General features: G+C 38.7%; 1 protein-coding gene across 5 annotated transcripts in view; it reads right to left on the reverse strand.

The window, feature by feature from the left end:
• The window catches only part of tanc2a (tetratricopeptide repeat, ankyrin repeat and coiled-coil containing 2a), a 146968-nt gene that overhangs the window by 17862 nt on the left and 101116 nt on the right, over nucleotides 1-27990 (reverse strand). For all 5 annotated transcript variants that reach the window (XM_051888770.1, XM_051888771.1, XM_051888772.1 and 2 more), the window contains 6 exons: nucleotides 17600-17748; nucleotides 11212-11401; nucleotides 10853-11104; nucleotides 5067-5195; nucleotides 1545-1826; nucleotides 809-936 (listed from right to left, as the gene is read on the reverse strand). In XM_051888770.1, coding sequence (XP_051744730.1) covers nucleotides 809-936; nucleotides 1545-1826; nucleotides 5067-5195; nucleotides 10853-11104; nucleotides 11212-11401; nucleotides 17600-17748 — 1130 coding nt within the window. The remainder of the gene's footprint in view (nucleotides 1-808; nucleotides 937-1544; nucleotides 1827-5066; nucleotides 5196-10852; nucleotides 11105-11211; nucleotides 11402-17599; nucleotides 17749-27990) is intronic.

A 27990-nucleotide genomic window follows, 5' to 3' on the forward strand; every position in this document is an offset into this window, starting at 1 on the left:
TACTGTAACTCGACCATAGGCCTGTGTGATTTTAATTTTGAATATATATTTTTAGTGTACTTTCATAAGGCCTGAATGTTAACTAATGGTAACTTATTGACCATTATATGCAGTGTTTGAACCTAGAAACCACTCACAGCACCCTAGAATCAGGCACTACTACAGTATATATGCCAAACACAACTTAGTGATACATTTAACAGAGTAAAGGTGCTCAGTGCATCTAGAGACTCCTTCTAAATGTAGGTTTAGACAAAGAAACATACACAAAACATTTCCAGTCTGTGGTATTTAGTGCAGGAACTGCTTTAAGCTCAAAAACACAATGAATATAAAACTAGAGAAAGATTCAAAGTTTCATTAATGCATAAAACATTATGGAGTTTGAGTGCATCAATGGCCTTATTCCAATATTCTAAGACTGCTGCTTCCCTGGATTCACTTCATCATGCTGTGTGTGTGCGTGTGTGTGTGTTCAAAAGCTTGTCATCATTAGCAGTGCAGAGCTCTGAGTATATCTAATGGCTGTGCTGGGAGACTCTGTGCATATAAATATTTGACAAGGCAACAGAGCCGCAATAAACCTTTGTGCTTAAAAGAATAGAGAGAAAAGGACAGCACAGGGAGAGAGAGAGAGAGAGAGAGAGAGAGAGAGAGAGAAGGAGCAAATGAATAAAAGAAGGAGACAAAGGAAGTAACAGGAAGATAAGGTAAGATAATAAATCAATAGAAGAGAAGAAGAGAGAGAGACTGAATGGCAGGCTGGTCATATGCCCGCCCTGTTGATTATGTTGGTATTAGTTGGCACCTGAGAAGCCAGCCTTCTGAGCGCCTCCTCCTGGCGTCTCCGCATCTCTGGGGTTCCAGGACAGCTGCTCCCACCAACCAGAGTGCCGTGAGCGGACTGAGGCTGGCTCAAGGGAAGCGTGTCGCCATCTGAGAGAAAGACATGACATGAACACTGTCAGAAACTGTGACAAAACAGTTTTGACATACATACATACATATTAAGGGTTAAAGAGTTTTCCATTACAGTATATATCCATAAATGCAAATTCTAATCAGTCACAGTTAATTTTATTATTTGCAGGATTTTAATATTCAATATTGCTGAATTTCAATGCACTTAGTAATAAAAAAAGTATAAAAACTGTGACATGAGAAGTTGTTAAAGTTGTTTTATTATTATTATTTTTTAATAGGGGAATTATAAATATACAATATATATTTTAATAAAAATATAATGTACACAATTTTATTAAACTGTAAAATATATCAAATATTGACTAGTTCTTTTTTGGAGCTTGACAGTTGTGTTGTGATGGAAAAGAGCTGTGAAAAAACTCCTTTTGTGTTCTGTTTCACAGACAAACTAACAGCATACAGGTTTGAGGTCACAACACAATGTTCAGTAAATAATAACCTTTTTTTTTTTTTTTTTTGCTTGAACTAGTTTGTCTATTAGATCTTAGACCATGTTCCTTTAAGACCTTTAAGCATCTAACAGACAATTATGTGGTTTTCTTTTAAACGAATCCACTCACGTTTTGGTGAGGCATGTGGACTGTCAGAGGTGATCTGTCTCATGTGGATGCCATGGCAGCTGAGAGCCACCAAGCGAGAGATGATAGCCGTTTTGCCAAATCCCACGTTGCCGACAATAACGACACCTTGATTGGCGGTGGGCTCGCTGCTGCGAAGACACATGTCAACTTCCTGGAACAGCCATTCTCGACCGGTGAAAACCGTATCGGGCATCAGACTGGGCACCTCGAAGAGAAGCGGCTTTAGGGCGATGTCCGGTGGCCGGTATGGAGCAAAGCGCACTGCATCATGGAAAACATTAGGAAATGTACTAAATGAAACAGGTTTATATCCCACCCAAAGCCTCTTTTTCTTTCCATGTCTTTTTACAGCGATTTCATCCATCAAAGCTGAAGTTTCACAATTTAATGTCCAAATTCACACTGCAGTAATCTTTTTTAACCAGCAGGGGGAGATGCTTTGTCTGAAAAAGGCCAGAACTGGCAGCTTACGCAAGCTGGAGCTGCAGTGTGAAACACCATGAATCAGTGGTCGTCGATGGGGTGCCTCGACCCATTAATGTATAGCTGAAAAAAGCATCCACACATCAAGAACGGGAGCAGAGCCGTTGAGGATGCTTGTTGCTTTTGTTTATAGATTATTTGTCAAATTTATTGCCACCATGAAAATAGCAGAATTTATATTCATCATCATTATAATCCACCACATATGCATGCTTGCAAGAAAAAAAAAATCCTCATCTATATAATATTCATATTCAGTTGTATATTTTTCATTATTATTATACATATCATCAGCCTAACTACACAAACAGTTAATCCCAATTACTGATAATACTCATTTCAAAGCAGGACGGTTATCGTCAACAAAATTAGCATAAATTATTAAATGCGGCTATATCATTTGCTGATCATATAGGCTTACACTGCAACAAGTGTGATGGAGCATATTATGAGGTTATTTATCCCCCCATTTGCATGTGCACTATTAATTAGCCAGATAACATGTGAATTAATTATCTGTGCATTAGCATAATGAGGTGGGCGGAGTTACGCAGGGCGAGGTGACCTTTATGAGCACATATGCTGAGCTCGGATGCTAGCAGACACTACTTGAACATGGAAAGAGAGCAAAAGAAGGAGATAGAAACCAGGGCAGCTGAGCAGTAAAATGGCTATAAAGCGCTAGAGCTGGGAAGGTTGTAAATAATGAAAAGATGAAAGGAAAAATTTAACCCATAGCATTTCAGTGGCACACATTAAAATCTCCTTTCATGGCACAGCAAGGGTGGCTTCACATCCCTGAATGTTTTCCACAATTAACCATCATTATTACCGGTGGAAATGGCTCTTAATGTCTTCTGAAAGAGTACTATACTTATACATGAAAGAACCTGCTTGTAATTGCAGTAAAATTATGTCATTAGCTACAGTGTGCTAGAATTACTGTCTAGTTGGATACATCATGTCTGACGCACAGTTTGAGCATCATGTCACTATAACTAACCACACAGATAGAGTCCACCTCCACTACTTCGTCACCTATGCAGTCATCCTGAAATAAACAGGTTGTTTAGGGAATTGTGACTCAAGCTATTGGAGTTCTGAGTGAATCAGAGAGGAAACCCAGACCTCCACTGCTGATTTAGGATGTGTGGAGCCTTGACTGTGAGGTTTAGACAGCAGGCTGAGCTCTGACAGATGAGCCAGTGCTAATGCTAATAGGAAGTCAATACTTCGATCTGGACAGGAGACAGATTATGGCACGGCAGTCCAAAGGAGAAGCCAAGACCAGCAGGACGAGGGGGGAGAGTGATCCACGGAAGAGCTGCGGAGTGTGTTGAGGGTTTTAATGGGACATGCTGTGTGTAGCGGAGAACAGATGTGAGAGACGCAAGGTGCACATGCACATTGATATAATTAACATTGTATTATAGAGATTCATTTTAAAAGGGATGTATTCTACTATTTTGTAGAATTATATTTGTTTTCCTTAAAGGGATAGTTCACCCAGAAATTTAAATTATCCCGTGATTTACTCACCCTCAAGCCATCCTAGGTGTACATGACTATCTTCTTTCAGATGAACACAATCGGAGATATATTTAAAAATATCCTGGCTCTCCTAAGCTTTATAATGATAGTGAAGTGTGATTTTGAATCCCCCAAAAAATGCACCCATCCATCATGAAAATAATTCATACAGGGGGTTAATAAAGGCCTTCTGAAGCGAAGCGATTGGTTTTTGTAAGACAAATATCCATATTTAAAACTTTATATCGTAAGCTTAGATGCATCTCGCAGTTTAAACAAATAGGCCTGTGCAACAAACTCAAGCTCCTCTTTTCTTATATCGAAATCCTCCGAAATTTATCCGTAAAATTTCTCATTTTAGACTTCTAATTTGTGACCGGTGTTTTGTTTTGCTCTCTCCTCTGCGCGTCGGGTCAGAGGTCACTCTTTCGCCGAAAAACCGATGCGTATGTTAATATAGTTAATACAGTTTTAAATATGGATATTTTTCTTACAGGAACCCATCGTTTTGCTTCAAAAGGCATTTATTAACCCTCTGGAGCCGTATGGATTACTTTTATGATGGATGGATGCATTTTTTGGGGCTTCAAAATCACGCCCCCCAGTTCACTACCATTATAAAGCTTGGAAGAGCCAGGATATTTTTAAATATATCTCCGATTATTTCTGAAAGAAGAAAGTCATATACACCTAGGATGGCTTGAGGGTGAGTAAATCTTGGGGTAATTTTTATTTTAAAGTGAACTAATCCTTTAAGTTACTTAAGCCGGGTGCACACACGTTAAAGATTCATAATAGTCCTTTACGATTGTTGCTTGTCAGACTGTACAAACATGATCCCCGCTGTAAGCCATGTCACACTGTACGATCTCAGTTGTCATTAATATGAGAATGTGCGACAGTCAAGACATGCTAAAAACGGATGCATGCAAGAAGACTCGTCCGGAGTTTTACATCATCTATCCATGACATGTTTGGTGACCGTGAGCTGCATTATATGTGGGATTGAAATGGTGGCTAGCAGACCAAAACAATACCAATAATAATGATCATGGCTTGTCTTGAAAAGAAAAATGAAAAAAAAAACAAAACAAAAAACAAACAAAAAAAAAACAAAGTATGTATGTGGAGCAAGTGGTGGTTTGTTGTTGTCTCACTAATTGCGTCATCAGGTTCTGTGCTTCTATTGGTTTTTGATTTGACTGTTGTTGTAGGAGAAGTCACACTACAGGACTGCTCGTCAAATCTTCTGACATCAAATATAACCTTATTTTGATTCACATGTTTTTGGTCAATACATAATTCCCATGCTTCGGTTTATGTTATTTCATAGTGTGACAAAAATCTGCAAAAATAAAGAATGAGGGGGTTTGTCCACACGTGACTGTTACTATACACAAGGCTGGTAATAAAGTGAAAGAAAGTGGAAGAGAAAAAGATACATGTGATCATGTATATGCACAAAATCTAGAAAGAATATACACACACCTCTCATGTCCTCTTGTCCAGAGCGGCTGGAACCAGAGTTCTGACGTGGCATACGCAAAGACGTGCGCAGTGGAGCCTGTCTCTGCTCATCCAGATATGCAAGATCCTCCAGGTGAGCTGAACTAGTGGCTGAGAGAGAGAAAAATACTAATGTTATTTAAAAAATAAAATTTAATATTATATATTTAATATTAGCTTTATGTCAAATATTTAATGTTATTTAAAATTATTAGATTTTTAAAGTAATATTTTTATAACCACTTTCAACCCTTTTTATTTATTTATTTATTTTTACATTTTTGTGTATTAATGTTTGAAATTGAAAACTGAAATAAATATTGTACTGGAATTGAAATTGAAAACTGAGAAGAAAAAGAGAGAGAGAGAGAGAGAGAGAGAGAGAGAGAGAGAGAGAGAGAGAGAGAGATTGATAAACTATTTTAAACTCATGCCGCCCACATACATATTCAACAGAGGGAGAACAATAACAGTGAAAAACAGAACCCATTTATTATGCATTTGCTCATTCTAGCAGCCAAGTAAATGAAAAAAGCTATTAAAAAGAAGCAAAAATATTCCAGCAAACAGGTTTCTGTAGAAGCTTGCTGTTCCAACATGAGAGTAAGTTAAGAACAGCATAATGAATCTGTACTGTTGGTTATCTTCAGATCCTGCTGAGCTTAAAATACCTGAATTCTCATTGTTTTTATATATCAACATTAGCTATGAAGAAAATGTAACAGTATTTTTGTTTCATAAACCATTTACCTTGCTAAAAGAATGACCTCAGATTGTACTTGGATATATAATGTGGTTATGGAATTAATAAACTATAATATCTGTATTTACATTTACTCATTACATGCTTTTATTAAAAAAATGAAGGTGACTTACAAATGAAGGTACAACATACTTCATTGTATTTAGAATACAGTGGTATTTCATAGTACTATCAAAACATGGTAAAACCATGATTCTATCTGTAGTTGATGGGTCAAACCATTTTAAAAACTGTATGTGTTTGCTTAGCTTGAGGTTATTAGCTTTAGCGAGGATGTGTGCATGAATTTTGAGCCTTTTTTTCCATTGATAATGAGGAGGAAAGTTCATGGCGGCTTGATGCACGAGAATATTAAGAACACTGGGTGGCCACAGAATTTCTCTCATCTCAAAGCATCTGGAGAGAGCTTTTGAAACTATTTAACAATAGCTAACATTAATGTGGCAGTGTTAGCACAGATGCTAAGGACGATTTGCCACCAGCCATGTAAGGTGACAGGAGCAACATACTAAGGAAAGCCTTTCGTTCTCCTATAATATGTTTAATTGAAGACAGATTTCAGAAACACAACCATGGCCCTATGGTACATATGTGTACAAATTACAACTTCCTGTTGGTGTACATGTGTGGATCAACTTATTAGCAATATAACTCTCCCCTAAAAAAACCCTGTGATTGAGCGGGAACGTTATAGAGAGCTGATTGAAACAAAGTTCGCAAAACTTAAGCAAGCTGGGAAAGCTGCTCTTACAAAATTCGGTAGCTATAGTTTCTGATTTTTAAAAAAGTTACTAATATTACTACTGTAAAACCATAATACATTTATAAAGGATCTCCATCAGCGCAAAGGCCTGATAACTATAACGATGAAGTTTTAATAATCCATCTAATTGTGTAATAGGGAAGTCCACACCACAGCTATGACAATAATGACACAGAGGAACGATATCGTTAGAATCACTTTTAGAACAATTTTTGCCATCTGATGACACAAAAACACTGACAGCAAATCAGGATTAACTTGACTTTAAAAGGGCATTTAAAGTGGCAGTCAACATAACCGCAGCATATGCTTACAATAAACAGAATGTTCTCTTCCTTTGGTGTGGACACTTGTTTAGTTTTGTTATCTTTATAAATACCGTTCTTGGTTTGTGTGGGCCTTAATGTCAGCATGAAATCAAAATTGACAATTCAGTAAAAGCAAACCACAACAATCCAATGATCCAATCAATTCCCAATTGACAAAATCAAGTCCCTTCCTACATTTTTTCCTGTTTGAGAAGTCTTGTCACAATAGGGGGAAAAAAAAGACTATCGCAACTTCCGTTTCATGGCAACTTTAAGAGACTTAGCCAGCACCGCCAACTGTATATTGGCTAAGCTATGGTTATCATTGTAAAATGTATATATATATGTATATATATATATATATATACACATTTAGACACCAGCATTTCTCTTGCCCAACCCCACCCCCTCCATCTGCACTGCAGACTGTCTGGCTGGCATGACTGTGTTGCTGGATTTATGGCCGCCTGAACTGCGTCACAATGACTTTGGCTGCCATCACTAAACTGGTGTTTTACAGCCCCACGTGGCACTGGTCCCGAAAGCATGTCTGTGTTTCACACCAAACGTCTGAGCATGTTCATATCTACATATCTCTGATCAGACTTGCAATTTTCACCTTAAAATCACTTTAGGCGCATTCAGATTTATCATTGTTCGGCAAATGTTTGCGGGAGAAATCCAGTAATTTCAATAGGAATGCATATCCTCCTGACTACCAGAATTTTTAATCACCAAACAATTTTTTTTAGGTTTCAGGATTTTTATACCAAACTTTGTATAAAGTTGATTCTCAACTATGTTATGAAAGATATAACCGCATGATTTGATATACCATTTTGCTTTATGCAATATGTGTGTAAAATGGCCATAAATGTTTGTTTTTTTCCCCATTTTATACAATGTATCTACACGCTGTATGTACTTTGCATATTAATGTGTTCATGGAGCAACATGTAATAAAAAAAGAAGTGTAATGGGAGTAATAATTGGCAAGATTTTTCATAATAATATCTAATATTTCATAGGAATATTGATATACAGTTTATTTCCTTATTCACTTGTTGTGTCTCCCAAAATGCCTGATAAACATGATTAAAGTCCTGTTGTCCTCTACAGAGGACATGTATAAAATCAATGTCCTGTTTCGTAACAAAAAGTCATATTTTGATTTGAAACCCCCTAACATTTTCCTGAGATGTTGATTTGTGACAAACAATTTGAAAATTAGTCAGATGTAAACGATAATAACAAAATATCATGTTTCCATAAGGGTGTTAAATTTGATCACTAAATTAATGTCAGCCATATTTAAAGACCAAGGAGAGGGAGTGTTCATGGTGAAACCTTCGAACATTTGGTATCTCTGAAAAGCCCTGAACGTGCTCTTTACAGGACATCCAGACAGTGACATGTAAGGTCTCAGAGAAATTCGCTAAAATATAATGTCCTCTACAGAGGACAAAACTCCATAGCTGGTAGTCAGGAGATTTCCCCACACAGATTTCTAAATGGATTCAACACTAACCAACAGAACACTGCTTCTGTTGATTTCTGTGCGAGTTGTGCTTTAAACGGTTGCAAAATTTCGCCAATGTATCTGCACCTTTAGTCTTAAAAAGAGAAGAATCCTGAACCATTTCTTGACACCAGAATATTCAAAAGACTTGACAGTGGGTTATTTTAACTTGTGCCAGTAAGAAACCACCAAGAACACCCTAGCAAGCAACCACCCACATGTGAATATGCCAGTACATTAACTCTCCTCGAATTGTGTGTTTTATGTGCATATGTGAGGGTGCATGTGTGCAACAGGAAGTGAACACAGGAGAACATGTCAAGACTCATACAAGACTTTCTTGTCTGAAAGAATAATCAAATGCATCTTGAACTCAGAGATCAGACAGGTTTTGAAAGGGGAAGATGTGATGAAAGATCGACTGAGGGAGAGAGACACACATGGAGAGGAGGAGAGGGAATGAGTGGGTGGGATGAGGAGAGAAAGTGTGACACAAGAGAATGAGAAAGATGAAAAGTGTGAGAGGTGAGCATGCATGAGTAAGAAAGACAATCAGGGGGAGAAAAGAGAGAGAGAAGAAGGTGAGGTGAGGAGAGTACAAGAACAGACAGATGCAAAGATGGATGAACAAACAGATCACGGCATTCACTCACTGCTGCGCTGCAGCTGTCTTCACTCAGGTGCATGCTGGGAGCAAGTTTGTGTTTTCTCATATCTTATACATGTCACACTTAATTGAATTTTGTCATTACTTAAACCCATTTTATGATGCTTTTTGTATGCCACTTTGACATTCTGTTAAAACTTAGTAACAATTAAAAAAAGAGTGAGGTAAATGTATTGAAATGTAAACCTGGAACTACTTCACAGCCATATATTCAAAGATGAATAAATTAAGTAACTGATAATAATAATAATAATAATAATAATAATAGAATTAATTTAATGTATAAGATGAACAAATAATGGATTAATAAATAAATATTAAAATAAATCACTTGATCATTTAAAATAAACAAATAAATAAATATATCTGAAATGAAAATAAAACTGAAATAATGTGACCATAATTTATTCCACCTACAGTATATTACATATAGTATTAAATATAGTTTAGGCTACTAAACAATACCACATCACATTCACACATAATAATAATAATAATTTGTTTAATTATTATTTTTGCCATTGCTGTTATAGTTATTATAAAGAATAAGTAATATAATTTGCTAACTTTTATTTGTCACATTATTTAAATTATTAAGCATGTCTTATTTAATCAGATTTTAGACGTGGTCCTATTCTTTTTCTAACTATTCATTTCACTTTATCTGGGAAATTTCTTTTAGCAAACCTTCAAAAATCCAAAGTCAACAGTACACGAAAAATCTACATGGAACTGAGCTACTGAGTCTGACACTGTCTTCTTACATATGGATCCAAAACCAGCAGCACAAATGACAAACCCTTCATAAAACCTGGAGGAGATTCACACAGATGTCCTTGCTTTGTTGTATCGGGCCGGCATCAGAATCTAGGAGCCACTCCAGAGCTCAAATGGCCCATAAAGCTGAAAAGAGGGGCACGTCTATAGCTCTCACAGTAATCACTATGTGCTTTTACTGACCTTGACATTTTGAGGGAATTGGAAACACGTGTATGTTGACTTTTAGGGTCTGGATTACGTGGGATATTTCCTGTCTCTGCAGTTCACCATTCATGAACAGAAGTGTTCAAAGAGCCTCAGCTGCACACCGAGCTGACTCTAAATATTCACACGCGGTGAAAGATGAATGTGAACGTTTGTAACTAACAGGATTTGAACGCTGGACTGAGTCTTGACTAGCTCAGCATAATATGGAGGTTTTTGCCATCTTACAGTTAAACAATATATAAATACACTTCCATTGCTATTTGTTAGACGCTTCTGTATTTCATTTGCTTTGTACGTAGTTGAATCTAATCTAATCTAATCTAATCAAGTATGTTCAGACTGGCGTTCCACAAATGCTACTAGTACTATTTTGCCACTAGTATGTAGTGTACATTGTGCATAGTACGCAAATGTTCAACTATAATTGCCAAGATTGAGACACTGAATCCCACAGTATACAGTGTGACAACTGAACCGGAAGCAGTATCAATTTTAACATTGAGTCAATGTTTGATTGGACAGCTTGAATAGTTGAATAATAAATTCTAATTAACTATACAGTATGTGTATTGCACACTATAAACATTCTTAATGTTTGAACAATTGCAATAGATATTATTATTTTTTGTATTTTAAAATTGGCCTGTCAAAAATCCTTATACATCATTGACCCATATACTGCACAGTATGCCGTAAGCTAGTAGTGTATATAACTATTCTGAACATACAGTAGCCAAAATTTGACAGGTGCAGAAACTTACCAGCCACAGAATTGGGGCGGGGCATGAGGTAGAGGGGGATGGAGTGGGCGGAGTGAGAGACAGAATGTTCCAGGCTCCTCTCTGGGATTTTGTTGAGACTGTACGTGGAGGCGGCCATGTTTTCGTCCACCCGATAAAGAAAAGAGTCTGTACCCATTGACTTCTGTGCCTGCCAGAGTTTCAGGCTGCCCCGTGAGCTTTCGCTGTGTTTACCTCCATGCTCAGCATTCTCAGAGTAACTCGTAAGTGTTGCTGCGAGAAAGATTTTTGAAACGGGCATTGAGCAGTCATTATGTTCATGTACATCAATGATTAGCATTAATCTCTTTTCCTAAAATAAGCTACATAACATCTCCCACCTATAATGCCGCTGTCTCGGCTCTCCAGTGTGGAGGTGGGACTCGTGATGGATCCGTAAGCACAGTCTCGGTTGCCCATGTTACCTGGGGCTCCAGCGGGCAACGTGGAGCAGGGGCTGCCAGGAGGGGGCGACGCTGTGCTGCTAGCTAAGCTAGAGCATGGGCTGATCCTCTGGGTCATGGAGATGCCCTGAACATCAGAAGAAAGAGAGTTAGAGAACTCCTAACTTGCCACAAGTATATAAGCAATGAATGAAAATGACAAAATGTGTTTCTATTTCTATTTCGCAGCTCTGACTAGCCCCGCCCACAGTGAAATCTCATTGGTTAAAAATCCTACAAACCAAGTTTGTGTTGGAGGCTTGAGCTTATGTTTTTTTAATAAACAAAATGGTCCCATTTCATATTAGGTGGCCTTCACTACTATGTACTTACATAAAAAAATAAGTACAATGTACTTATTGTGTTCATATTGTATTGCAAAACACTTTTGCTGCTATTGAGGTGGGATACGGGTAAGGTTAGGGACAGGTTTGGTGGTATGGGTAGGTTTAAGGGTGGGTTAAAGTGTAAGGGATGGGTCAAAAGTTTAATTATGAATGTAATTACAGAAATTAATTACAGATGTAATCGCATGCAAAAATATAAGTACAATGTAAAAACATGTATGAACACAATAAGTGCATTGTATCAAATGATTAATTGAAATGTAAATACACAGTAGTTAAGGCCACCTAATATAAGTTTTGTTGGGTCCATGAGTTCAAGGTGGCCATTCACTGGGCCTCATTCATGAAACACTAACAGAACAAATTTGTGTAAATCATTTGTAAAACAACTCTTACTGAAATCGTTCCATTCAATTCAATCTGACAATTCTCATAAGAATAATTGTACAAACAATTTACATTTGTTTTGCTTGTTTCTCATAAACGAGAGTGTTCGCTCATTGTTACACTGCAGAAATACAGCATATTAAAGGATTCTGCAAGATCAGTGCACCACTGCGTATACAGTATGAGATTCCTCTTCCAGAAAAGCACCGCTGAATGACTTTCACACACAAAAATGCCCCCAGAAGTGGAAATCTGCTGACTGGTATTTAATGATACAGTACTGTCCCATATTTCTGCTGAGGACTGCATACTCATGTGGAATTATCTTTTTTTATGGCCTGGGCTGACTTAAACAATTTTTCCACAGTGACTCAATATTATGTAATTGAATACAATGTTATTCGCTTTATGGTATATGATTGAGAGAACATTGAATTATTAACTCTTAATCAAATGGAAATAAGAGAGAAATTTTGGCATGCTGAGGTCGGCTACAAGACATGATCTACAAAAACTACCAGGATGGTGGATCGTTTTACCCAATGGGATGAGAGGAAGCAAGAAAGACAAAGCGAAAAACAAACAGATAACAAGAATTCATAATGAAGGGGTTGCATGAAAAAAGTAAAGAGAGAGTAGAAAAGAGAGGGCAAGAGACATGGAAAGAATAAGTGGTAAAGCGAGTTCATGTCTGACTCTGGGTCTGCGGTGGAGGCCACATTAATGACATCATACAGATGGATATGAACTTCAGTCAGTCAGTGGTACTTCTGTCCAGAAGTTGTTTTAGATAATACGTTTCATGCAACCAAAAGAGATTCTACGGCAAACCAAGAGGATGTTCTTTCATAAAGACAACAATTTAAAGTCCCTGTAAAGTCAATTCTGAGAATTGTTTCTAAACACATTATAAATGTTACAAATGTATAGGTAAATAAACTATTTGCAAGTTGAGTGTGCAGTCATATCTTTTCATATACAAATGTATTGCTGAAACACATTACAAAGACTGTGAACTATGTAGTACTGAATTGTGAAGTTAGAGCATTAAACAGTTTTTCACCAATTCTGTGTTCAGGATTTTTTGGGCGGAGATAAAACAGGGGCTCGATGACGCACTAGAGCCCCCGAGCATGGCCCCGCCCCTAACACTATATAACTGTCGATGACGCACCGAGCATGGCGCCGCCCCTAACGCTACAGCGGTTCGCCCGCTCAATCTCGAGTGTCATTACCTTTAGTTATACAGCCTACATTTTGCTAGATAGTAATGCCTTCGTCACGCAAATGCATGTTACCTGGTTGCGATAATATACAGAACAGCTCAGTCTCCTTATTTAAATTTCCTAAAACGATGATATGAAAAAGGGGTGGATAAATTTAGTCTCTGCCGTGATAATTTTACACCGGATAGTTTTACAAACTTTCCTAAGAGACAACTGGGATTCACTGATAATCTGCTGTTATTGGTGAATGGGACTGAACAGACTATCTCCCGCCTCGGCCTTCATCCTCCCGTCCCATCGACAACCGATGATATGGGGCCGGACAGAGTCTCTCCCGTCCTGGCCTTCATCCTCCTGTCTCGCGGCGCCGACATCTGTCGACAACATTCGGCAGTTCGTGCCCACCAATGAGAGCAAGTTGCCGTGTGTGCTTATGTTATAATTAGTAGGTAGTCCACAGTAACTCTACTAAATTTTGCAACCCTCTAACGTGATTCTTTTGTTTATATGCATCAGTATGTTTGACTCATTAGACAAGTAAGTTGAGACAGCAGCTCTCGCGAGTGGGTGTGGTTTCAGCGCCGACAGCGGACACGCCCCCAGCGTTTGAGAGCAGAGAATACTGCTTATTTTTTCACAATTTTGATAACTTATTTCATTTACTTGGCAATTTTTTTAATCATTCAAATTTGGCTGGGTGGTTAATGACACATTTTTCTGTGGTGTGATAAACTCAGAACACATACTTTAATATGGATTTACAGGGACTTTAAGGATAAATTTGCAAAACACAACTTTAAAATGAATCACGGCTCTGATGCAACATGAGATTCTTATAGCTGATTTCACAAACTAGGGTTTGAATAAAACTAGGGGTGACCCTGAACAGTCGACGATTCGAAGCTTCGATAGAAGGAGCCTGATTCAACTACCAATCTCACAGTCGAATCTTCGCAGAGGTGTTATGAAACGAGATATGGGGGTGCTCAATATCTGATTTTACACAGGCCTACCGGTTTTCTCCCAATAAGTTAATATACAGCCTATTAAGATAATGCTATGAATAAAAATGTGAAAAGAAAGAATCTGTTAATAAATGTTTTTAATGTGCGTGAATATTGATCACTCTGGGTTATCTAATTCAACTATTTGTGGCTTGTGTTTTGAATAGTCCTATATGTTCCCCTGCATTTTGCACTTGTGACTTGATTATGACCATTTCATTTTTTATTATTATTTTTATTTATTAGAACGGTATATTCTGTTCTAATTCAATTCTGTAAATTAATTTTTTATTGTTTTTTGGTGCATCAATGTTGCGCTGTAGAGTTAAAGCTTGCTCGCACAGGCAATTTAGCCTATTTAATTTGATTTGCCGACATATGAAATGCATATCTATCTGCAGTGTGGCCTTTCTGCAGTTATTTATATAGGCCTTTATATTTTTAGGTTTATTAATCCAAAATATTTTTATTCATTTTCTTCTTTATCTTTGTGTGGTGTTCTGTAGTAGCTGTGAATGTTTATCCACATTGGCTTTCATTTCAGTTTAAAAAAGATAAAGTCATTGTCAGTTTCGTCTATCACTTGACAGGCAGTTTGGTCGCTTTATTAGAAAGTTGTTTCTCTGTGCCGTGTGAGAGAAAATAAAAAGTTGTCTTAAGGCCCGGGTATAGGCCTTACTTCATTTTCCGCGTCCTGCTCCATCTCGTGCACAGTTGAGCGTGCGAGCCTTTCAAAGTAGCCTATACTCCTTTGGCCTTAAGCGCGGAAAGAATTTGAGTGCGCTATCTAGCACTTTTAAACTGGTAACATTGGAATGTCTACTATGACTGAAAACCCCTGAAAAATAATAAAACATTTCTTTTCACTACAAACAGCAGTGCGCTCGGAGCCAGATCTTGGACTCAATAACTTCCAAAATATGTCTAAATAACTCGGTCTACACCTTTTCGTCCAATTCAGGCTTCGTGCGTGGGAGAGATTGGCTCTGAATCAGTGTTTTGAGAAATTGTGGCCTTTCGGTGACCACGCTTGCTTGGCAGGGACCAGCCTTTGAAATAGCTCTGCCCAGCTGTGGACGGCAGGATTGTGTTCTAGTGCATATATAGCATAGTGTTGTGTGATACATTCCTGAACTCAGCTATAAGTCAAATCAATGAGGTCAAACTGAACTGCAAACAATTAAGAGAGAACGAAACACTTCTGATTTTAACCAGAGGAATCTAACAAGCACTACATGCAAGAGGCCAAAACGACATTTTAAGAATGGCAAGGCTGTTTCCATTATTAGTTATTATTAATCTACATTTTGGCTTTTTAAATAATTGTTTTAATAACAGTTGTTAATTTTATGTTATTAGTTATTAATGTAAAAAACACTGATAAAATACATGAGAAATACATTATAAAATATGAAAAAAATACATACATCTTCATTGACCATGAAATCAAAATTGACCATTTTTATGAAGTATTGCAGTATTTACTATAAATGATTTATCCATACACAACTTTATTTTTTTTTAATACTGTCATCTTTAATCAAAATAACTCCTTCTTGCAGTAACATCTCTTCTCTGATGACGTGTTTACTGACGTAGGGCGGGGCAACCTGTCACTCACATGACATCACAGCAATAGCAAACCACAACCATCCAAACATCCAATCAATTCTTGATGGACAAAATCAAGCCCCACTCTACATTTCTTGTTTGAGAAGTCATTTCACTCAGATATACATCACAATATGGGAAGAAAAGACTATCGCAACTTCCGCTTCATGCTGACTTTAATTCCATAATATGTAATTTTTGTATCATTGGACCAATTTAATCTTGAAATTCTAACATTGTTGGAAATAAAACAAAAATATATTGAATTCTAAAGCCATTTTTTAAATCTGTATTTAATCAGTATATTAAAGGGGACCTTTTATGCCCCTTTTCACAATGTAATATAAGTCTCTGGTGTCCCCAGAATGTGTCTGTGAAGTTTCAGCTCAAAATACCCCACAGATCATTTATTATAGCTTGTCAAATTTGCCCCTATTTGGGTGTGAGCAAAAACATGCTGTTTTTGTGTGTCCCTTTAAATACAAATGAGCTGCTGCTCCCTGCCCCCTTGTCAGAAGAGGGTAGAGCTTTAACAGCTCGTGCTTCGGATACTCAACAACAACAAAGCTGGAGAATCTCACGCAGCCAAAATGACGACTCTCAGTAATGGGGTTCAGCCTTACATTGTTCAAACCAGAGTCGAACACTGATGGAGAGACTCAGGAAGAAGTTGCTGTGGAGTTGCTGTGGAGTTGCTGTGGAGTTGATTCAACTCATCGACTAGCATGTGCCGTCATGTTAATCTTCTGTGCAAAACCCGTATGGGCCCACCATATATAACGTACCTGTTTGCCAAACAGAGCCATACACACCAGGCTAACGTTTATAATTGCTATCAAATGCTGTGAATAGTCTTTGCATATTTTTTTCAAAATATTGCTCGGACAGAAACGCTCCTTTTTTAGCAATTGAGCTTGCCAGGGTCAACTTGCAGACTATCCAAGCTAACGAGACTCTAAATAGTGTTCTGTGCTCATCTGTGCAGCCAACGACAAGAACAGTTAGCATGCTTTATTTGAACTTTTGCCATGGCCTTAGAACTAGTACACCGTTTTCGCTTGCGAAAACAAAATGACAGCGCCATGGGTAATATTATAATAAGATCCCCTTCCTTTGTCATAAGGGGAGCAAAATCACGTTTTTTCACGTTTTCTGGTTTGGTAGATGTATTGGGAACAGATTATAGCACTTAAACACAGAAAAAGTCAGATTTTCATGATATGTCCCCTTTAAGCAATTAATTTATAAATATAACAAAATAACAGCCCTAGATTTAATTCATCTGACACCAGTAATACGTTACTGTACTGAATATTGAACTGAACACATGTTGGATTAAATGAAAGGTTTCTAAGCACTCGAAACCCAAAAGCAGATGTGCACTGGAGAATCATGGGTAAGATCAGTGTGGACTGTAAATAGAGTAGCGGCAGGGGTTTCAGCATCTGTTGTCTGTGTGACATGCCTAGTTTGACTTGAACTGTACGAATACACCAGCGCAAACGGCTGGTGTTCATTCAAAACCCAAGAACATCTGCCATGATTTAGAGAGCAAGAATATCTGTGTTTTTGAGGTAGGGAGCCGCCCACTGACAAAACCCTGAGCTGCAGAAAAGCACCTCCCAGCATCACTAGGCCAAAAAGTCACTTGAGTTATTTTTAAAAGAATAATGATAGAGACTGGATAGAGCATCAAATGCATGTATCAAACCTGGGGGTCATCTTGTTCCTCCATGTTGTACTGTGCTCCACCAGGCCCTTCGTTCACTTTGTCCCCGAGCAGGAACCCCAGTCGCGTCATCAGTGTGTTGGCGGCCTCGTCTACAGATGGAGGAGGACCCAGTTCTTGGCTTTCATCCCCTAAGAGAGTAAAAGAAAAAAGAGAGAGGTAAAACTATAAAGTATTATTATCAATGCTGAAAACAGTTGTGCTGTTTAATACATTTGCGGAAACGTGAAACATTTTCATCCAGGATACTTGGATGAATACAAAGTTTGAAAACATTTATTTGAAATATAATCTTTATATACAGTGGCTACAATGGAATAATTAGTTGTAATTATGTATTTGGTATTGCCAAATCTGCAGTAATGTTGGCAGGAAATGTAAAGACTGTGTACATCTAAGTAATTCTGGCATTCAGAGAAATTGCTTTCCATGACTTGACCATCAATAATGGAATTCTTAAGATTCTTGCAATTCCATACTGTCCAATGTCCAGTACAACTAGGCGGTCACTAACAAATCCAGACTCAATGCTGCATACCTGTGGTCTCATCCGAATTTCAGTCTCAATTTTTAGTCCCATTCGAATGCAAAACATATATCTTTTGAAAACACAACAGATAAGGACATGTAAACCAGCTCACACTTCCAAACTCACTGTTGTGAATTAGCTGTGAGATAAGCCCAAAACACCCCACCACACTACTAAACTACCTAACAATCCTTATCAGAAGAATGTCTTAGTGTCGTAACGTTTCTTGAACCTTGAGTGCAGATGAAGCGTCTGAGCCAGTGCGTTCACAATCCCAGTCAAAGGCTGATCGCTAGACTTCAAAAGAATAGCTGTCCCATGGAGGCTAAATCCACAGTGAGGAGAGCTTTTTCAGGATTAGTTTTTTCCCCATGCCTTTTGGCTCTCACCATCAGAACAGAGCCGAAAAGAACCGACAGCAAAACAAACAGTCTTTCCCAGAAATACCGGGCGAGTCGCCTCACCTCTAAGGCACATGCTCGTCTTACTGTCAAACCCATCCTCAGAGACTCGAAATTTCTCTCAGATAAACCAAAGCCTCAGGCAGCAGCAGCTCTGCACAGCAGCTACGGTTAGCTTTTATAAGTTGTCCTAAAAAGTACAAACTACATAAAAGAAAAAAAAAATCTCGGTATAACATACTGAATGAGTCCTGAACAAGAAAAAAAATCAACACAATAGATGCTATAGCTAAATATGCTAATTCAGTCAAAGCATATGGTACGAATGGCCATCTATGCCTCAATACCTTTAATGACCTGAACACCTAGGCGTTTTTAGGCATTTCAATATGCACATTTGGGCATATACACTATATTGCCAAAAGTATTGGGACACCCCTCCAAATCACTGAATTCAGGTTCCAATCACTTCCATGGCCACAGGTGTATAAAATTAAGCACCTAGGCATGCAGACTGCTTCTACAAACATTTGTGAAAGAATGGGTCGCTCTCAGGAGCTCAGTGAATTCAAGCGCGGTACCGTGATAGGTTGCGACCTGTGCAAAAGTGGAAGCAATTGGGAACAACAGCAACTCCGCCATGAAGTGGTAGGCCACGTAAAATCACAGAGCGGGGTCAGCGCATGCTGAGGCACACAGTGTGCAGAAGTTGCTAACTTTCTGCAGAGTCAACAGCAACAGACCTCCAAACCTCCAAATGTAGAGAGCTTCATGGAATGGGTTTCCATGGCCGAGCAGCTGCATCTAAGCCTTACATCACCAAGTGCAATGCAAAGCGTCAGATGCAGTGGTGTAAAGCACGCCGCCACTGGACTCTAGAGCAGTGGAGACGTGTTCTCTGGAGTGACGAATCACGCTTCTCTGTCTGGCAATCCGATGGACGAGTCTGGGTTTGGTGGTTGCCAGGAGAACGGTACTTGCCTCACTGCATTGTGCCAAGTGTAAAGTTTGGTGGAGGGGGGATTATGGTGTGGGGTTGTTTTTCAGGGGTTGGGCTTGGCCCCTTAGTTCCAGTGAAAGGAACTCTTAATGCTTCAGCATACTAAGACATTTTGGACAATTTCATGCTCCCAACTTTGTGGGAACAGTTTGGGGATGGCCCCTCCCTGTTCCAACATGACTGTGCACCAGTGCACAAACAAGGTCCATAAAGACATGGATGAGGGAGTTTGGTGTGGAGGAACTTGACTGACCTGCACAGAGTCCTGACCTCAACCCGATAAAACACCTTTGGGATGAATTAGAGCGGAGACTGTGAGCCAGGCCTTCTCACCAACATCACTGCCTGACCTCACAAATGCGCTTCTAGAAGAATGATCAAAAATTCCCATAAACACACTCCTAAACCTTGTGGAAAGCCTTCCCAGAAGAGTTGAGGCTGTTATAGCTGCAAAGGGTGGGCCAACTCCATATTAAACCCTACGGGATGTCATTAAAGTTCATGTGCACGTAAAGGCAGGCATCCCAAAACTTTTGGCAATATAGTGTATATTGGATATTTTACAATGCCTTCAAAATTCACTCGGACAAACAGATATGAAAGAATAAAATGCTACAGCTAATTACGCTAATCAGGCACAGCATCTATAGGTCAAAGGCTGTGCCTTAGATTAAGTTGGCCACTTAAGACAGTATTTTTGGGGCACCATAGAAGCATTTTAATCTTTGATTCTAAAGTTCAATTGCACTTATGATGCCCCAATGATATTGTTAACAAAAATGAAAAATGTATTTAGTAAAAAGACATTTTTGTTAATTGAAATAAACCTGAAACAAACAAAAAAAAACAACAACAAAAAAAACAATTAAAACTAAAACTGAAATAAAATCAAACCTAAATAGAAATATATATATAAAGAAAAATAAAGTAGGAAAAAAACAAAACAAAATCACATAAAATTGCTAAAAAACAAACTTAAATTAAAATGAAAGCTGAAAATATAAAAATAAAAACTAATTGAAAATATTAATAAAACTATAATAGTATATAAATAATACCAAAATAATATTGAGGATGGAAGCAAATGTTTTTTCTAAGATATTTCAATTACAGCATTTGGAAATTTATGAAATATTATGGTGCTGTTCGTACAACACAGTGTATAGTCAACAAAGTAAAGCTAATGACTCTAATGCAAATTAATTATTAATTTGTTACATGTCAAGCAGGAATAAATCATACAGGTTTTGTAAAAGTGAAGCATTCATTGGTGCTACAAAACAAGCGCTTGTCACTATTATTATTTTTTTTTTTTTGGCCAACTTGCGCATTTTGTTTATGAAGGTCACTGTCTATGTAGCCACCGTTTAAAGCTGTGCAAAGAACAATACTTTTTCCAGACAATATAACCAAGCCTACAAATTGGTTTCCTGTTTTGAATCTCGCGTCTCTATAATACAAGAGTCGACACATGGGAATTTGTTCGGTGGTGCAGTTGCAACACAAAAATGTTGTCATGGCAACTATGGATTTGCTAAAGATTGTGCTGAAGCATTTGTCTCTTTCATTCATTCTCCACCCGAAAATTCCTCTTATATTTTTCCTCCATTGCTCTGTACCTCCGGCAGGATGTATGTCACTTGTGACAGCATGTAATAAAGTTCAGAAGCCCACTAATGACACCAGCAGGAGCTAGAATAGCACAATGGTGGAAACTTCTGTTCATTACAAGAATAAAGCCTGTGAGGTTTGTTTTTCTTACGCTCGCTTTTTATTCTTTTGACTCACAATGATATCCGTTTAAGAAAGCACTGTGCCCACAGATTAAAAAAAGAAAGACAGACCATTCTGAACTAATGATTCACAAACTTGTCAGAATCTGTGGTTTAAAGGAAGGCCTGACGATGCAAGTACAAGACATTCAAAAACATTCACATATTTGTGGACCACACACATATCTGAAGGCATAACATAAATAATCGTACACACGTACTAATGTATGACAATCTCACAGCTAAAAAAGGGCAGCTTTCACGCATCAGTGCACTTCTGTACGAGTGATGATGAGCTATCTGATACTCAGACAGGCCGCAGGGGGTTGGAGACATGTGTGGGTGGGCGGGGCATCAGTGGGGAGCTGCACTACGGTAAAAAAAATAAATAAATAAAGATAAATACAAGGTGATTTACGACCAACAGGTTTATTATAGCTGCGATTAGAATCTATTCAAATCTATTCAGCTTTGAACTAAAAGTCTGACAACTGCCTTCCACACCACCACCAGTAAAATTATCATCACGAAAACAACATAAAAATTGATCATAAATACTGTTCGGTAACCAAAAAAGCTAATGATGCAAATAATAAATAATATAACTTAAAAACATAATGTGCAAAAAAAAAAAAAATAAATAAATGTATCTTGCATTTATGTTTATACTAAAATACCGGCCAATACAGAGTTGACATTCTGACAGAGTACACAGAAGCACTGCACTGTGTACAACGTAAACAATGTAGGAGAATTATAGGGAAGAGGAGAGATTGTTGAATACAGTCGTTATTTTTGTTTTTGCGCACAAAAAGTATTCTCGTTGCTTCATAACATTAAGGTTGAACCACTGCAGTCACGTGGACTATTTTAACAATGTTTTTACTACTTTTCTGGACCTTGAATGTGGTAATTTCATTGTGGATTTCATCAAAAATATCTTAATTTGTGTTCCGAAGATGAACGAAGGTCTTACTGATGTGGAATGACATGAGGGTGGGTAAGTATGACAGAAATGTCATTTTTTGGTGAACTAACCCTTTAAAAACAAATAAACCTGAGGGTTCAGTCTGCTATTCAAAATGACAAAACCAATGACATCACCACAAACCTCAGATGTTTAAATCGTATGTCTCATCTCTAACACCCCCCTGGGAGTCGTTTAAATTTTCACTCTTTAACTCCACCACAGAGCAACAAATTCAGCTCCGCTTCCTGTTTCGGACCCCCCTGGGGAAGCACAGTCCCACGGGAAAGCGTGCTGTTTTTGCTTTCACAAGAGCAAAAAACATCAGCATTGCAGGGGTTTAAACATTGTCGTTGCCTCCTGTAAAATCCACAGACCTGCAGCAGAGGTTATAGGAATGAACATGCTGATTGGTCCAGTGACAAAGGTATGATTTATACAGTCCTTGGGCTTTTAAAAATCAGAGCAGAAATCAGTGCTGTATAAAAGCAATCACTGACACATGGCTTCTAACAAAACCACACATGCAAAAAGCTGCTTGCGTAGCAGAGAATGTAACACTCAGCAAAAAAAGGGGAGGAAAAATACAATCGTTGAACTTCTAATAGCAGGGTTGCAGTTAGTGAGGCAGGGCGCATTTAAACTAATAATTCAAATATCATTCCATTGCCTCTGACACAGGGTTTCCTACACTTGCAAAAGGCTGCATACTGCCCCACTCAACTGCAGGGAAGCCTACCATAACAGTACTGCAGTTAGCCACACTGGAGCTCTTTCTCAAACACACATTACAGATCATCCTGGATAATATTACTCTGTCACTAAATTGTATTTATTTATTTATAAAGCACATGTAAATGTGGTATGAGATCAGGTTATGCTAGGTTGTGATGTTAGAGTGTTCTGGGTAGTTGTTAGCATGTTGCTATGGTGACTGACAGACAAACAGACAGATAACAGATATGATAGAACGCCAGACAGATCGATAGACAGACAGACAGACAGACAGACAGACAGACAGACAGACAGACAGACAGACAGACAGATCGATAGATAACAGATATGATGATAGAACGCTAGAGAGACAGACAAACACAGACGATAGACAGACAGACAGAAAGATAAACAGACGATAGACAGACAGACAGACACACACAGACGATAGACAGACAGACATATCATAGATAACAGATATGATAGAATGCTAGACAGATCGATAGACAGATCGACAGACAGACAGACAGACAGACAGACAGATAACAGATATGATGATAGAACGCTAGACAGACAGATAAACACAGACGACAGACAGACAGACAGACAGATAGATAGATAGATTGATAGATATTATGTAACTATAGCACAAATGGTGCAGACGTATATTCCATAGACTTAGGGTGTTTAAAAAAGGGACAGAGAGAAACAGAAAGAGAGGGACACCAAGCACAATTGGATGGGCTGAATTACATTTGCCCGCAAGCAATGCTGCTCCAACAAAGTCTATGTCTGAAAATAACATCCCAAAGCTGGTTTGAGTTAACCAAGCAAAACTCCAAAGCTCACAGGGAGGAGAAGATGGCTGCACGATGACAGGGTGGCTGTCTGAACAGGGCGGCACAACTAACAAGCCAAGCACCAAGCTGCGGACCGGCTGTGCTGGCGGTTTGGAAATAGAAGGCACAAGAAAAAAAAAAAAAAGAACAACAAAGGGCCTCGCAAACAAACTCTTGGCTAAATAAATAGCCTAGAGAAAAGGCTGGTCTGTCATTGTGAGACATTTTAAGCATGAAAAATGCAGTGTCAAATCAGTGGAAACACTTTCCAGAATTTAAGTGGCCTGCTAACCCACACTGATTTCCAGATCATCTTGTATCACTGTGGCATTGAGATCAATCAGATTTACTTTGTAATCATCTTTGTTTTTCCTGTTTCTGAACTAGAGAAACATACATGAAAGTCTGATACAAATCTGACACAATTGAAATATGATTTTTTTTATTATTTTTTTTTATCTCAGTTTGAACAATATCTTCGATTTTCATTCTTTTTTTTTTCATTGCCATTAAATGTACCCGTAGTGACAGGCGCAATAAACATTTATTATGCACTGCAAAAATGACTTCTTAATACGTTTTTAATTAGTCTTTTTTACTTTTTCTCATTAAGATATATGAAAATCATTAAACAAGATAAATTTACATGAGAAGTAAGACTGCATAAGATATTATGTATTTTTTTTCACTTGTTTTTAACTTAAAAATTGAAAAGGAAAGTCATAATTCACTCACAGTTCCTAAACTGTTCGACTTACTTTATTCTGTGAAACAAAAGATGATATTTTGAGAACCAAAACTGTTTGGTTACCAACATTCTTCAAAATTTCTTCTCGTGTTCCGCAGAATAAATTAGGTCTGGTTTAGAATGACACGAGGGTGAGTAAATAACAGAATTTTCATTTTTGGGTGAACTATCCCTTTACAAAAAAAAAAAAAAAAAAAAAAAAAATTATTATCTTATAGATTGTTTAAATATTATCTGGAAAATAACATTTACATTTATGCATTTGGCAGACACTTTTATCCAAAGAGACTTACATTGCATTCTGGTACACATTTTATCAGTTCATTAATTCCAAGGAATTTTAACCCATGACCTTGGTGTTGCTACTGTTTGAGCTACATGAATGGAAGACCAAAATATGAGGGAAACTGATAATACAACGAGAACATGATTTTAGTAGAGTAACACCCTTTCCTGTTTCTTAATATATTCAGATTTATATACCTCCCTCATGAAAAACATAATGTATGCTAAATGCTAATATAATGCTAAAGGTGAACCGATGAGTTAGTGTTGTTACAATGTCAACCAATGTGGATGTGCTAGCAAAAAGGGCTAAAGTTGAAAAATAAACGTATTTCCCCTGCAGTGTGAACAAAACCCATGTGACCACAACAAGGTAAGTGGTACTGATGATGACTGCCATCTGAAGGCCACGGTGGGGCCCATCAATCATCACTCCCGCTCTAGACCAACTCAAACCATTCACACCCCGACCGTGCATACATCTCATCTACTCTGAAATCTCTTCTAATCGAGACAGATTACACCCCAGGCGGGTCTCCAGTCCATCTCCATCATTCTAATTGACACTCAGCTTGCATGAGAGCGCGGCGTTTCCATGCATCAAAGCTAAAGAGTAGACGCATGTGTTATTGCTGGATGGAATGAGAATGACATTAAGTTTGGCGTTTCAGTCATCCTCTTGCGATCTCAGTCAGCTTCCCCTCAACAACCTTTTCTTCATCTCCACCTCACCTTTTTCTTCTTTACTGTCCTCCTCCTCTTCTTCTTCTTCTTCATCATCATCGTCGTCTTGTTCTTCCTCATCCTCGTTCTCATCCTCACCTTCCTCATCATCTTCAACTTCTTCCACCCAAACTTCCTCTCCATATACCTCTCTCTGTCCATCTCTTTCATCTCCAACGATACCTTGTGCACCTCTGGGACTGGTGCAGCATCCTGACTGCAGCAAGGACTGATCGGACAGGCTCAGACTGGACGTACAGGCCCGAGATGTACAGCAGAAGTGAGACATCCATTGCCTGAGGAGCGAAGAGGTCCGACTCGGTCGCGTCGCCCCTAGGCTGGTTCGTCCTGTGCGGTCGTACGGACGAGACCGCTTCCTCCTCTGCCACGTGCATCTGGCCCTCGTTCCGGCACACGCCTTCCTGACCGTCGACGCGAAATCCATAATCCAAACAAGCGGTTTTCCCTGCTTACAGCTGGTGTCCAGCTCCACAGGGGAACAGTGAAAAGGGAGAGTTCGATCTGTTCCTTTTGGGGTCCATGCAGTCGCAAGGACTGAGGGGAAAATGAGCTTCTTTTCTCCTTCAGAACAGTTTGTGGCTGTCAGTGAATGGGGAGGAGAGGACTTCGACGGCGGTTTGGTTGCTCTGCTGAGCTTCAGAAAAACCGCTGGCTCAAGCTTTAACAGGAACCATGAGGAGTCTGAAGAGTCGTAGTCCAAACACCACAAAAGGAGGGAGGGAGGGAGCGAGCAAGAGCAGCAAGAAACCACTAAACCCATCGCTCTGTGTTCCCTGCTCAGCGCAGTTAAAAATGTTGGAAGGGCATGTGTCGCATGCATACACGCAAGACCCGCACAAACAGAGAATGAAAAACTCTTGAACGAGAGTGCGACGGGTTAGACTTACCAGTCCAGAACATATCCAGGTCAAGAGTCCCGGCCAAGCCAGGAGTGATTTTGAGGAAACCCAGCTTCTGGTTTCCAAAGGAAAGGTCCCCCTTTTCACTAGACTACATGTACAGACTGTAACGTCATTAACATCTTCAGAGCCAGAGATAAGAGACGGTCAGGATGACCCCAAAACAAACAGAGAGGAGAAAAAGTGACGGGCAGGGGAGAAGCACAAAAACAGATGGTAGTGCTTAACGAAGTGTGCAAGGCTGGGGGTCGGATTACGTTGTTGTTGGTCACAGACACGGGGCTGCTAAAACTAAAGGGGCCGGGGGGGGGTCGCTCATCTCTGACCCTTATGGCCCCGAGAGATATATTCTATTGGGAGTGAGAGAGTTTGGTCCAAGCAGGTCACGTTTCACTATAATCCCAAGATGCTCAATCCATCATTTCTGTCTTAGAGTATCTGGTTTGGGGTGGAGGCCACCTATCTCTAACTAAAATTGACTCTAAAATTAAGATTTAAGATTTAAACTCTAGATTTTACTAAGCCTCATCCATACACTTTCTTCAAGAACAACAGTATGCCATGCTTCCTTTTTTTTTTTTTTTTCATGAAAATTGTTGTTTAGTGAACACAAAGCTTTTATTTTACTGCTACCAATTGTGTAAAAAAGGAAAGGGGGTCTGGGTCAGCCAGTCTGTTGAGAAACAGAGCTTGTACAAAGACCAAATTTACATTCAGGGGATGATGTTGCGGGAAAAAGTACAGCTGCTATGCAGACACAACAGAGAACACAACATCAAAACAATGCAGTGTGTTTTAAGAGCAGATGTGTTGATGTGGTTAAAATGAGGTTTTATACTCCGCCACGTCTCATAGCCTTGATTTTGAATCCCTGAATTGCAAACACATTAAGGGAAAAAAATGAGACAATACAAATGTTAAGACAATTGACAAATGCTACTGCTCTTTTTTCAAAAATGAACCAAGTGAGGAGCTAACAGAGTGCTTACAATACTGTGTGACGAGTTCGACTATTCAAACAGTACTGACTTCTTAACCTACATGACACAACTACAACACTTCCTACTGATTTCCTGTGACAGAAACCCTGAGAGAACGCTGAAAAATGGCATGTGGTACATAGAGAAAGGCAGACTTCCCACGTCCTCAAAAAAACAAATAAAAAAAACAAAACAAAAAAAACCCCACACACTTTATGAGAACAGTGATGCTCTGGATTCTGGCATCTTCTGTGAAACTATCTTGCCAAATCAAGTGTGAGTCTGGACAGTGGGGAGCTACTTGAGTAACACTTGAGTGTATATAACCCAGGAAACAACAATTGAAAACCGGAAAAGAGACAATGATACAGTCATCTAACTTCCAAATCTATAATTTGAGCAGTACAAATTAAGAAAAACACCACTTGGTTTTGTCAAATTTTTGGATTCAGAGTCACATTAAGTCACGTAATTGTCTAACATGTCTAACAGAGA

The sequence above is a fragment of the Ctenopharyngodon idella genome, chromosome 3 (genome assembly GCF_019924925.1).
Source record: "Ctenopharyngodon idella isolate HZGC_01 chromosome 3, HZGC01, whole genome shotgun sequence".
NCBI lineage: Eukaryota > Metazoa > Chordata > Actinopteri > Cypriniformes > Xenocyprididae > Ctenopharyngodon > Ctenopharyngodon idella.